Source organism: Microchirus variegatus (genome assembly GCF_963457635.1).
Source record: "Microchirus variegatus genome assembly, chromosome: 5".
NCBI classification, from domain to species: domain Eukaryota; kingdom Metazoa; phylum Chordata; class Actinopteri; order Pleuronectiformes; family Soleidae; genus Microchirus; species Microchirus variegatus.
In genome coordinates this window covers 6,980,602-6,994,276 of record NC_139806.1, presented here as the reverse complement: position 1 = coordinate 6,994,276, position 13,675 = coordinate 6,980,602, and the positions used below count along the sequence as shown (strand labels likewise).

General features: G+C 42.6%; 1 protein-coding gene across 3 annotated transcripts in view; it reads right to left on the bottom strand.

Annotated features, from left to right (window-relative positions):
- Positions 1 to 11,373, bottom strand: part of atp1a2a (ATPase Na+/K+ transporting subunit alpha 2a) — a 66,460-nt gene extending 55,087 nt beyond the window's left edge. For all 3 annotated transcript variants that reach the window (XM_083890163.1, XM_083890165.1, XM_083890164.1), the window contains exons 1-6: positions 11,244 to 11,373; positions 8,723 to 8,797; positions 6,124 to 6,183; positions 5,270 to 5,473; positions 1,524 to 1,637; positions 231 to 365 (exon numbers count right to left, since the gene is read on the bottom strand). In XM_083890163.1, coding sequence (XP_083746289.1) covers positions 231 to 365; positions 1,524 to 1,637; positions 5,270 to 5,473; positions 6,124 to 6,183; positions 8,723 to 8,797; positions 11,244 to 11,255 — 600 coding nt within the window. In that variant the 5' untranslated portion in view covers positions 11,256 to 11,373. The remainder of the gene's footprint in view (positions 1 to 230; positions 366 to 1,523; positions 1,638 to 5,269; positions 5,474 to 6,123; positions 6,184 to 8,722; positions 8,798 to 11,243) is intronic.
- Positions 11,374 to 13,675: the final 2,302 nt, after the last annotated feature.

Here is a 13,675-nt window from a genome sequence, read left to right as displayed (position 1 = left end):
GAACTTAAATCTGCAGTGCATATACGTTTTGTCGATTTTTGCCTCCGCTTGGTTGTCTTTGACAAAAACGTATCACTATGTGTATATCTTTCATCATGTCATGCAATACTATCAGACCTGACTGAAGAAAGAAAGAAAGACAGAGTGTAGAGCAAAGTTAACGGAGCTCCTGTAATCCCACACCGACAACTGCAGCCTCCCCAGGGATGAGACCATCACTCCTCCCCTACCTTGCATCCGCTGGAGGAGATCACTCGAAGGTCAGCTGGGATGCGGTCTCCCCCTTTGATCTCCACCAGATCTCCCAGCACCACAAACTCGGCATTGATCTGCATCTTCTCCCCCTCCCGTATCACCAACGCTTGCTGGCATGGAGAAAAAAGAAAGTGAGAAGGGGGAGAAGGGAGCGTGTGGTGGTGGTGGTGGTGGGGGGGGAGAGCGTGTGAGCGTGGAAACAGAGAGAGGGTTTAGTCAGAGCAAGCGATGGGAGAGGGATTAAAAAAAAAAAAAAAAAGAGGGAGCCAGCAGGTGTAGAGGTAAATGAAAGGCAGATATACAGAGAGGGAAGTGAGTGTAAAAAGACAGTTAGGGAGAAAAAAGGAGGCACGAGGAGGGAGCAGTGAGAAGAGCCGACACAGATTAAAGAATTAGGCAATCAAAGTGCCAGAGGTGAAAAACGTGAGAGGACTTTTTTAATGCAAACACACTCGCAATCTGAAGTCGTCTCAAACATTTATTCATCCTTTTGTGCAAGCTTATTAGGTTTCCACTCAAGTGAGTGTGTAAGCCCGACTTGAGGGACGGCTTATTGATTGAGAAAAGCACTTCGACTACACTCCAAACTACGGTGGCCCAGAGGTGTCAGGCCAAATACAAACGCCACAACACAAATACAAAAGCCACAACACAAACACAAACGCCACAACACAAATACAAAAGCCACAACACAAATACAAAAGCCACAACACAAACACAAAAGCCACAACACAAATACAAAAGCCACAACACATTTACAAAAGCCACAACACAAATACAAACGCCACAACACAAATACAAAAGCCACAACACAAATACAAAAGCCACAACACAAATACAAAAGCCACACCACAAACACACAAGCCACAACACAAATACAAAAGCCACAACACAAATACAAAAGCCACACCACAAACACAAAAGCCACACCACAAATACAAAAGCCACAACACAAATACAAAAGCCACACCACAAACACAAAAGCCACAACACAAATACAAAAGCCACAACACAAACACAAAAGCCACAACACAAACACAAAAGCCACAACACAAATACAAAAGCCACACCACAAACACAAAAGCCACAACACAAACACAAAAGCCACAACACAAACACAAAAGCCACAACACAAACACAAAAGCCACAACACAAACACAAAAGCCACAACACAAACACAAAAGCCACAACACAAATACAAAAGCCCCAACAGTATTTGGCCTGACAGCTCTAGGCCACCGTACCAAACGTCGACTGCGTCGACTCACCTGGGGCACCATTTTTTTGAAGGAGTCCATGATGCGGGAGCTCTTGGCCTCTTGGAAGTAGGAGAAACAGCCGGTGATGATCACCACGGCCGCCAACACCACGCCCAGGTACAACTGCAATCAGAGCCACGGCCAGAGGAGAGGAGAGGCCGTGTCATTATCCACTTAGGTTCGGGTGATGTAATGCATGTTTGAGCATATGAAATGAGGATTTAAAAGCTTTATACTGGTTTTTAAAAAGAGTAGAGTGTGAGAGAGGAGTTAAGAGCTAAAAAAAAAAAAAGAAAGTTCTCAGTCGCAGTGGGAGTTTTAGATGGGGGAAAAAAAGAGGCATCTTGGTGTTGAATTCTAGTGTCTGCTCTTGTTATCGCGGATGGTTCATTCCATGTTAGTCCAAGTGAACAGCTGTCTCCCAAACTCAGAACACTGAGAACTGAGGGCTTTGATTCGTGAGGCCACCAAGAAACTCTGCAGCTGCACTTTGAAGACTTGCACTTTTACTGTATATGAATGAGGAGCCACATATGGTGTACTGGTGGTTTAATCTGGATTTTAGGGTTTTTATGAGACTATTCCTGAGTTCCTGCAATCATCTTTTTACTCTCAGTAATGTAAACATGGAATAATATACTGCTCTCACTGAAGAACATGTGGAGAATGTTTGGTTATTTTACACATTTATTTTGGCTCCAGGCAGAACCTATTTATAAAGGTTCCACCTGGAACCCATTTGGAGGGTTCCCCCTAGAACCCATTTATAACAGTTTATTCAGGAAAGGGGTTTTAAAGGGTTCTTTGGATCAACCCTTTAAAACCCCTTTCCTGAATAAAGGGCTTTAAAAGGGTTCCAGGTGGAACCAGGTTCTACCTGGAGCCAAAAAGGGTTCTCCTATGAGGACAAGCCGAAGAACCTTATATGGTTCTACTTAGCACTTTTATTTCTAAGAGTGTCGACTAAGACTAGGACATAAATGAAAATGGTATTGACTGTAATGTTATATGTTTTTTTTCAGAAGCAAATGGTTCCAGGTAGAACCTCAGCTCTTGTAGAAGGACCATTTTGGAACCCTTATTTCTAAGAGTGTACAGTGAGCACATTTGGAAGAGCAAGGATTGGAAATGTTTAACTTTTACATTCTTAGGGATTATCTTATAGCTTTCCCTTGACATGTTTCAGTGAGTGAGTGTGTGTATGAGTGATTGTTCTACACTCTTAGAAATAAGGGTTCCAAAAGTGTCCTTCTACAAGGGCTGACGTTCTACCTGGAACCATTTGTTTCTGAAAAACCCTTTCCCCAAAGAAATGTTTTTTTCAAGGGTTCTTGGTAGCACTAATGGTTCCAGTAAGAACCATTTTGATCCAGAGAACCCTTTAAAACCCCTTTCCTGAATAAAGTGTTTTAAAAGGGTTCTTGGTGGAACCCTCCAAAAGGGTTCCAGGTGGAACCTTTATAAAAAAAGGTTCTACCTGGAGCCAAAAAGGGTTCTCCTATGAGGACAAGCCAAAGAACCTTATATGGTTCTGCTTAGCACTTTTATTTCTAAGAGTGAACTGTTCTGCTGCTGCTGATTCCTTTGAGGTGTTTTAGCACAATAACAAGACACATCACACGTGTCCACTGTGTGAATCCACGGGTTCCAGTTGTCAATCGCACAGTGTCACGTCATATTTCAATTATAATCTGGATTCTTTCACATCTGCAGTTTAAAGGTTTAACGACGCTCCGACGGGCTAAACCGTTCAGCTCGGTAAATAACGACGCAGACCAGGTTTGAGATGAAGACAACAGTGATGTGTGTTCAGTCTTGTTAGGGCGGATTTTCATCTCAAATAAACGCTCGTGCATTATGCAGAGGCTCAAAGTGCCAAAGCTGCAGGCAGTCGGCGCTTTGAAGTAGCTCGCTAGAGCATCCAGCTGTACATACTGGGTACTGAACGTGGAGATTAAATCATGGGGAGATTAGGGTTATTACATGTGTGCATATGTGCGTGTGTGTGTGTGTGTATCTATCTCCCGTACGTCTCTGTATGTCTACATAAGAGGTTAATGCCGTCTGAGCTCTCGAGAGCATTGAATGTCGATTGCATAACGACTCGCGGCGCTGCCACGAGGCGCAGAACCGCACACAAACGACAGAGCCGATGCCAGAGTCAGTGGCAGCCGAACAACCACCACCACCCTCCTCTGAGGGAGGTGAAGCACGGAGTTCTTATCGGTACACATTTGGAAGTCTGCACTAATAAGAACAGATTATAACAACGAAAAAATGAAGTTTATTTTTCCTTTTTCCTCGTCTTTCTTAATCTGCTTGGCTCACATTTTCCCAGCTGTGCTGCCACGCACGGCGACATTCGGAGGAGGAGATTAAGAATAAATCTGGGCTAAGTACAGGCCTATATAAAGTAATATAAGTAAATTAAGAATTTTGACCCGTCTGGTAACTATAGAGGGCCACACGGTTGGCGTAGTGGTTAGCGCTCTTGCCTTTGCAGCAGGAAGACCCAGGTTTTCAACACGGTCAGAAAAAGGACCTTTGTGCATGGAGTTAGCATGTTCTTCCTGTGTGTGCAGGGGTTTTCTCCCACAGTCCAAAAACATGGAGATTAGGCAAACTGGACTCTAAAATGACTGTAGGTGTGAGAGTGGATGGTTGTTTGTTTCTGTGTCCCTGTAATGGACTGACGATCTGAGTGTGACCCCACCTATCGCCCTATGTCAGCTGGGATTGCACCACCCATGGCCCTCATGTGGAGGATAAAGTGGTAGAAAATGGATGGATGGATAGTTTCTATACACTCTGAGAACTAAGGGTTCCAAAAGGGTTCTTCTACAAGGGCTGAGGTTCTACCTGGAACCATTTGCTTCTGAAAAACCCTTTCCTGAAGAAATGGTTCCAGTAAGAACCATTTTTGATCCAGAGAACCCTTTAAAACCCCTTTCCTGAATAGAGGCATTTAAAAGGGTTCTTGGTTTAACCCTTCAAAAGGATTCCAGGTGGAACCAGGTTCTACCTGGAGCGAAAAAGGGTTCTCCTATGAGGACAAGCCGAAGAACCTTATATGGTTCTACTTGGCACTTTTATTTCTAAGAGTGTAGACTAAGACTAGGGCATAAATGAAAATTGTATTGACTGTAATGTTATATGTAGATGATATGTTGATAATGTCTTGATAATGTGTCGTTGTTGAAGAAGCTGTTTCACCCGTTCATTAGGAGCAAAACCATCTATAATATTGTCATATATTACAAGAACGATTGTTATATTTTCATATCTGGGGTTTTTTTGTTTTGTAAAGATGCTCGTTTAGTACATAGAAGCTGCATGAGAAGCATTTAAAGCTACATTTACTGCTTTATCCTCCTAAGGATCGCCTGGACAGACTGTCAGTCCATCACAGGGCCACACAGACAAACAACACAGTCAATTTAGAGCGTCCAATTTGCAGAAACCCCAAAATGTGCATGTTTTTGGACTGTTTTTGGGAGGAACTCTAAGAACCCGGGAAAAAAAACACAACACAAAAAATGCGGCCAATTTCTATCTCCCTGACGAATGGAACTGTCTTTCAGTTACTAGAACCAGGAACTTGATTCAGTAAAAACTCCATAAAAATGGCTTTAAAAAGTGTTTTGTTTGCGTGTGAATGTAAAAAAAAAAATGTAATAATTACGGGATTATAATGAAATATTCGACATCGAGTACACTGTATAATATACGTGCATCGTTTACAAGCATTTTCTCACGTTGTCATTGGGCGGCTCGTCCTCCATGGCCACCTGGATGCTGAAGGCCAGGAAGCAGAGGACGGCGCCGATCCACAGCAGGATGGAGAAGCCGCCGAACAGCTGACGGCAGAACTTGACCCACTCGGGGGTGGTGGGCGGAGGAGTCAGGGAGTTTGGACCGTCCCTGGCCAGGATCTCCGCCGCTCTGGCATTGGTCAAGCCCTGAGGAAAAGTGAAACGAGTGAAAAAAAAAAAAAAAAATTCAGGAATGACGTATCTCCGCCGAGTCTGTGCTGGGAAGTGTGTTACGACACAAAGGAGCCATTTTTTTTACCGTGGCTTAAAAAGCTATTTTCACTGCAGTTGGGCAACATTGAGTATTCCTGTCTGGACGATTTAACGGCACACGTGAAATTAAGCGTGTGAAGCTCAGACACACAACGGCCGGATTGGACTTTATTGAACATGCACAGTTTCATGCTTAATGAAAAAAATACATGATATATTAAGGTTTTTATTCAGCTTTCACAGCTTGTTCTATGTTTTTTTTTTCTTTTTTTACCGCTGTTAAGGAGATACAATCAGTTTAAATTCCTGCAATGTCACACGTTGTAAGTTGCGCTCGCGGCATAAAGACTCCTGTGATGTGTACCGGTGTCTGCCTGTATTATATGAGATTTGAGGAGCTTGTGTATCAAAATGTGTGTTTGTGTGATTGAGGGATTAAAGATGAAGAAGGCTCAAGGTGAAGCCGGGTATATGCTGCGTTCTGGTTTTCAGGGCGAGCAGAGATTACATCTCTATATGTGATATTCTACCTTCTGTTGAATGAGTGAAAATGAGTGTGTGCGCGTGTGTGTGTGTGTGCTTACCTGTGTGAGGTCCACACCGTAGCGCTTCCCCAAATCGTCCAGAGTTATTTTGTGGTCGTCCTGCAGGGATAAGATGTTGCTTTTTGTAGGGTTAGTGGAACAGTAAAGACAGAATCAAAGTAACTTGACTTAAGCCGGCGAAATTACTTTAAAGCGATTTTGGCGAGTGTGACGATAGCTTTGCGTTTCACCGTTCTCTGTTTCTGAACTGGAGCAGTTTTCGACTGCGACTATAAAGGGAAGCGTATTAAGGGACGTTCAAATAAGATCACGAAGGATGCGGCGGTGGAAAAACAACACCTTTCTCTCCATCGCTCGTGGATTATTATTAACCTTCAAGAATCAAGCAAGGTACAAGTCAAAGTCGTATATGAAATATCAATAAAATGAAAATAAATACAACTACAGAGCCTAGAATACTGACATTAGGCCTAGATTTCATGAATTTCAAATATTAGTCACACTTTTGACCCACCAAGACGTTAACTGCCTTAAAATAGCATAATGTCGAATGAAACTTCACGTAGTCTCGGTATCGCTCGGTTGCCAGGTTTGTACGCAACACGGCCAAAGCAGACATCCCCGTGTTGTTTGAGAAAAACGTCAATATTGCACAAGTTGTGTCATTTTTACTCGAGTCTATGTCAACGTTAGTGTTGGTAACATATAGCACAAATTGTGCCTTAAATGTGCATTATGTAATAAATCTGGCCATAAAATCCTCCTAATATCAAACTGAACTCACCAACAACAACAGTACAGCCAAAATATTCACGTTTAAATAAAATCTTGGGCAGACTGCAAATCATGTTTCTGTTTTGAAATCATGTTTTGGCATGTGGCGCCACCTACCGCGTCTACCAATCATTGCACTCAGTAGAGTCTCAGCTGCCGAGCAACCACGGGGTTGCCAGTTACGTCTGAGCTACAATGGCGGAGAAAACGAAACCTAAAAGACCTCAGTATTTTTTGAGTTATTTGAGTTTAGTAACCTTTTTTGGCCACATTCTTACGTATGGCACCTTTAAGTCAGACTCGAGTCAAACTGGCCTTTTTGCTACAAAAAAAATAAGTCCAAACTTCTCAATTATAACGTTTATGAGAACATTTAGTTCGACCAACCAGAATAAACTGTCTGCAGCATGAGAACGCTGCGTCATGAGGAACATGAATTTGTTTTTCCTCAACCTGCGAGGCCGCACAGGTGCAGACGGCCGACAAAACAGCCTGTTATGAATTGGTAATTAGTTTTGGATCATGGAAAAGCTACCCTAAAGCTTTTTTAACACCTTGATCATATACACTATCATTCAAAAGTTTGGGGTCACTTAGAAATATCCTTATTTTTGAAGGAAAATCACTTTTTTTTCAATGAATATAACATTAAATGAATCAGAAATACACTCTATAATGTTAATGTGGTAAACGACTATTCTAGCTGCAAATGTCTGGTTTTAATGGAATATGTACATAGGTGTATAGAGGCCTATTTCCAGTGTTCTAATGGTACATTGTGTTTGCTAATCGCGTTAGAAGGTTATTGGATGATTAGAAAACCCTTGTGCAATGATGTTAGCACAGCTGAAAACTGTTTTGCTGGTTCTAAAAATCATTATTTCTAATATTGTCAATGTCTTGACTATATTTTCTATTCATTTTGCAACTCTTTTGATGAATAAAAGTGTGACTTTTAATGGAAAACACATGAATAGTGTATAGGTGAGCCCAAACTTTTGTTTTTATTTTATCTTTTACTTTACTTTACAACACAAGCCTCCTCCTTCAGTCACCAATAATGGAGGGGTGAGTTCACCTGTATTGGCCCCAGTGGACCACGGTGAATTGTCTCTCCTCGTAATTCGGCCGCCATCAACAACTCGCCTGAGTGTTCACAAAACAGTTTGCTTGTTAAGCTTTGTTTATAAGCCCCTTACACCCAATATTGATCATGCATTGTCTAGCAGCTGTTTGAAGGATTTGTTCGAGGGGGTGGGTGGGTGGGTGGTGATAGCGGCGGTGTAGGAAATCGCCAAAATGAGGACGTTGTTCACAAGACAGACGGATCACTTAATCACAAATCACCCCAAAATGGTCGACACGCGAGGAAGCGTTTCGTCTTTAATCGCTCGCAGACCGACTCGGTAATTGACAAGCGATGCCGGCGAAACATACGCCAGTCTTCATGTGCATCGCTGAGCTCTGAGCTTCTTTTTTTTTTGACAGCACCTCAAAGAGCTACAGCTCTGCACAAGACAAAAAAAACTCGGCACAGCGCTGCTGGTGGCCCACAAATTATTCAGTATCTCTGAGAGTACAAAGACACGAGCAGGCAGAAGCGCGCTGGAACAGAAAGAATAGGACAGCCGCGCCGAGAGAGCTCGTCCAAAAGTGACGACGCGGAGCTGGTCGGATTTGCCGTTTGTGTGTGTGTTTACGGGGCCACTGTTTTCATTTATGGCCTCGTGTTAAATAACCCGGTGACTTTTGTGTAGCACTCTGTGAGAACGGCTCAGGAGCAGCAGCAGCAGCAGCAGCTATGGAATCAATCACTGCGCAGAGTGAGTGTGGGTTGGAGCGGTTGACAGCTTGTTTTTCTCACCAAGGCCACTTCCTTCTTCAGCTCATCCAAATCTCTGTCCTTCTTCCTCCTCTTGCCTCCGTTCTCGGCTCCACGCTGAAGGAAAAGAGAGCAATTAGCATACATCAGGCCCGCGGGCGACTGTCCTGTCCTGAAACTCCCCACAGAAAGTAAGTGGTTGGGGAAAAAAAAGTCACATGACTTGCTCTTTTTCACTCTCATCACCCACATATTACAATTGTGAAAAATTGACTTTTGTTTAAAGGTGACATAGAGTGGTCCTGTTGCACATATATGTTAGTTATGGAGGTCTACTTACATACATTAACTTGTTTTTATGGTCAAAAACCTCCTAGTTGCTGTAAACGAGCCGATAGAAATCCTCTTTTCTGACGCTGTTCCCCAGCAGCGATATTTCAGACTCAACTCTCTCACACCCAGAAGACAGAGTGTGTTGTGATTGGCCAGTATACCCGGAAGTGATTTAATCAGCACACCAGCCCTAAGAAGCGCAGCGCCCCCCTCTGGAACGGTGGATGCACTGCTACTCATTATCAAAACATTGTTTAAACAATCTTCACAACTCCCCGCCGCAGTCCCTTTTATGACTTTGACCCAGAGTCAGAAGACACTGTCGCTCGTGAAACACCTCCACAACGGACGTTATTCTTCTTCTGCGGTTCAATGTACGCAACCGGATGTACCCGACTAGCGCCCGGAGCAGGAGGATCTGAACTGCTGTTTACGTAACCGGACCGGGTTTTTTCAGAGATCTCGCTGAGCCCGAGATTACAATAAAACACAGCGTTCTCAGCAGTGGCTGAACTGTTTGTTTTGAACCTTCAGGGCTTCATAAACAAGGTAATGACGCAGATACACACAAAAAAAAACAGCGTTAATTGGAACTTCCGGTCTAGGTCCGCTTTAATTTCACTCCTCGCAAAACGGAAGAGGAAATGTTGCTTTTCTTTTCCCACATTTGCGGCGAGCGCGAAAGTGTGCGTGTGTCACGCACAGATGGGAGAACGGTGCATCATGGAAATCATCTGCCGATGTCAGTCTCTCCTCAGCAGCACGTGTGCTCGCGTCAGTGCAAGGAAAAGCAACACAAAGAGATTGAGAGGAGAGAGAGTGTGTGTGCGTGTGTGCGTGTGTGCGTGTGTGTGTGTGTGTGTGTGAGCGAGTGACAGGGCAAGGGAAAGAGTAATCAAAAAGTGAGCCAAAGAGAGCGAGAGCATGGAGTCGGTGGAGTGCCTGAAATGTGTCTGGCATAGCAATTTTCCTCCCGCTGTGTGTGAGGACAATTACCAGCCTGTCCTCCTCCATAAAGGTAAATGGAATCAGCGACGATGGAAGGGGATAAAAACAAAAATTACGTAATTACACAAATAAACGACGGAAAACCTATCGAGGGAGGAAAGCCATCATCCTTACTGTCTTTGGAAAAAAAACAACAACAACACAGCTGCGCTCGGAGAGGAATCGGCCACATCCAGGGAAGTTTTTCTATCATGCAAGTCCTGTAACTGTACACCAGAGCTGCAACTAACGTAAAAAAATGTTTTGGTCCAAAATTTGACAAAAACAACATACTATACTATGTGGTGCAACATTTTTCGAAAAAGAAAAAATTTGGTCCAAATTTGATTAAATTGACATACTATACTATGTCGTCCAACATTTTTTGAGAAAAAATTTTGGTCCAAAATTTGACAAAAACAACATACTATACTATGTCATCCAAAATTTGACAAAAACGACATACTGTACTATGTCGTCCAACATTTTTTGAAAAAATTTAGGTCCAAAATTTGACAAAAACGACATCCTATAGTATGTTGTGCAAAATTTTTATAAAAGAAAAAATTTGGTCCAAATATGACGAAAACAACATACTATACTATGTGGTGGAACATTTTTCGAAAAAGAAAAAATTTGGTCCAAATTTGATGAAATTGACATACTATACTATGTCGTCCACATTTTGGTCCAAAATTTGACAAAAACGACATACTATACTATGTCGTCCAACATTTTTTTTGGAATTTTGGTCCAAAATTTGACAAAAACGACATCCTATAGTATGTCATGCAAAGTTTTTTCGAAAAAGAAAAAATTTGGCCCAAATTTGACGAAAACAACATACTTTACTATGTCGTCCAACATTTTTTGAAAAAAAAATTTGGGCCAAATTTGACAAAAACGACATACTTTACTATGTCGTCCAAAATTTGACAAAAACAACATATTATACTATGTTATTTTCGTAATCGGTTAATGGTTTGGTCCATAAAATGTCCGAAAATGTGAAATAACGTCGATCAGTGTTTGTCAAAACCAGGAAATGACGATGTTCTCGAATGTCTTGTTTTTTTGTCCACAAACCAAAACGATGGAGTTTTAATGATTTCCTTTGTTGATTTTCGTTGATTTTCGTTTTGTGGAGCAAAGAAACGAAGAACACGTTCACATTCAAGAAGTTAAAACAATCAGAAATCTTGTTTTAATCATGAAAAGTAATCGACAAACTCAGCAGACTCACCCCTTTCCCCATGCTGGATGTCCAGACGTCGGCGGGTTATAAAGTGACGGACGGTGCTCTGGTGGAGGCCACAGATCAGACCTCCTTCACCCCACGTGTAGAAGACACTGGTGGCTTTTTTTGGGGTCTGGCAACCTACACCTACACCAAGCCCCCCTCCTCCTGTCCGAGCAACGTGAGCCGCACAACAACCCCCCTCCCCACCCCTGCACCAACAACACCACACAACAGCTTTACAGCACCAGGCACCACGACAAACACACACAAAAAAAGTGTGTGTGTGTACCTGCACCTGCTCAGTATCACACAGTAGAGAACAACAGCCCATCAATCACTGCTGTCAAACGCAGCAAATGAAATTTTCCTCTCGCCGTAACAACATACAGTAGCTGTAATAAGCATGATAATGAGGAGCCCGTCCAGATTTAACATGAAGAAAACAAGGACACAGAGGTCCAGCTGTTCGGAGTCTGAGGAAGACGTCGACTCGCTGTGATACAAACCGCGTCACCGCGTCTCAAAGATCAACCGCTAACATCGACAGCGCGCTGGGTTTTTGTTTTATTTTTTTATTCCCCTCTCATGCTTGAATTCCAGGCTGCAATTTTGTTTGAAAACCCGACACATTCGTAACATAAGGCAGGTCGTCGACTCTGCGCCGACGCAACAGATGCTGCGAATGATCTCGTGTCAGAGCACGACACCAAAACGTTCTCTCACTCGCTTACAGATACCTAGATTTCATGATTTCTTTTTTTGGGCACCTGTTACTTCACAGTGTCTCTGGTTCACCTCCTCCAGGATTTCATCGGCTATTTTTGTCTGATTTTGTGGTAGCTTTTCTAAAAATCTTGCAATGACTTTTAAAGGAATTAAAAGGGGACATATTATACAAAATCAACTCTTGAATCATTCTAATACTTATATTTGGGACTTTGGGATTTGTCCCTAAAAAACACGAGAGTGCAGGTGAGGGCAACAGTATCTGGAAGAGTGGAAGTCGGCGAAGTGTTCTATTCTTGTCTGCACAGTGCAGCACAGAGTTCTACACAAACTTCCAGCCTCAGAGGATTAACATTTTATATATGACGGCAATTTTGACGGCTAGAGTCGGCAAATGATGGCTTTTCCAAATGCTAACTGCTGTTAGCTTCCGGAGCCTCAGTGACGCTGACCTAATTTCCTGTGTCTCATTTGCATATTTAAAGAGACAGGCACTCAAAAGCGAGCGTTCTGAACAGGGCTGTTTTGACAGAGTGATTGAACTGCTGTGGTGCTTCATCCTTAAGGTATTTTGACCAAAGTTCATTAGGACACCAGGGACCTAGGTTCACTTGGAGAAATATGGTATAATATGAGCCTTTTAAAGCTAAATAAAAGGCCCATCCTGCATGGTTGATGTAGTGGTTAGCACCCTTGTATGTTCTCCCCATGTGTGTGCATGGGTTTCCTCCGGGTTCTCCAATTTCCTCACACGGTCCAAAAACATGCAGATTTGGGGATTAGGTAAATTGGACACTTGAGTGAATGCTTGTTTGTCTCCATGTGTGGTTCTGCAATGGCTTGTTGATGTGTCCAGGGCGTATCCCGCCTATTGCGGTAGAAGCTGGATGATAGACAAACACAGAGGCCTAAACTCCAAATTTGAGGAAGGAAAAAGGCAACCGAAAGAGGAAGCATGGGGCTAATCTGTGAGTCAGTGTCCCGGCTTAAATAAAACTTTCCCTTTTTGCAAAGCGCAGCCTGTTAAGAAAACGGAAGGAAATGCCGTGTATTTATTCTATAACTGTGTCCTCACATTAACTGAGACAACAGGAACGGAAAGCTGATCTTATTTGGCTCAACTGTGACTCACAATCAAAAAATAGTAAAGAAATAAGTAATAAGTAATTTTTTTTCCTACACTTATTTTTAACGTTCGTACAAAAATAAAATAACACGTAGGCTTCGAAACTGTGGGGGAAAATACTGTAGCTTACAAAAACCTCTCCTTGAGGAATTATCGCTTAACATTTTGGGAAATCCACTTATTCATCGTCTTGCCTCATTAAATAATTGTTGCTACAGCTGAGCTGATGCCACACACACACACACGCTCGCATGTCACAGGGAAAAGTAACGATGGGCAAAGATTGTCACACTTGTATTTCTAGCCACATGTCGCACACCTGGCAGGTGTCAGATTTATCACTCATTATTACATTTTCTTATCCGCGGCATTAAACACTAACAAAGCATAGAAGAAGAAAAAAGAAAGAAAAAAAAACGCTCCAAGTCTGTGAGCTGAGCTGCATTTAGAAGAAAAGAAACAACAAAAAAAAACCCTGATTCATTAATAGCAGCAGAGGTGTGAAGTGAAGATGTTTTTAAAATGCAGCGCGACTGACGTGTAACTGCAGAGGTGTGCACGTGAGGGTTAGACCTGGAGAAGA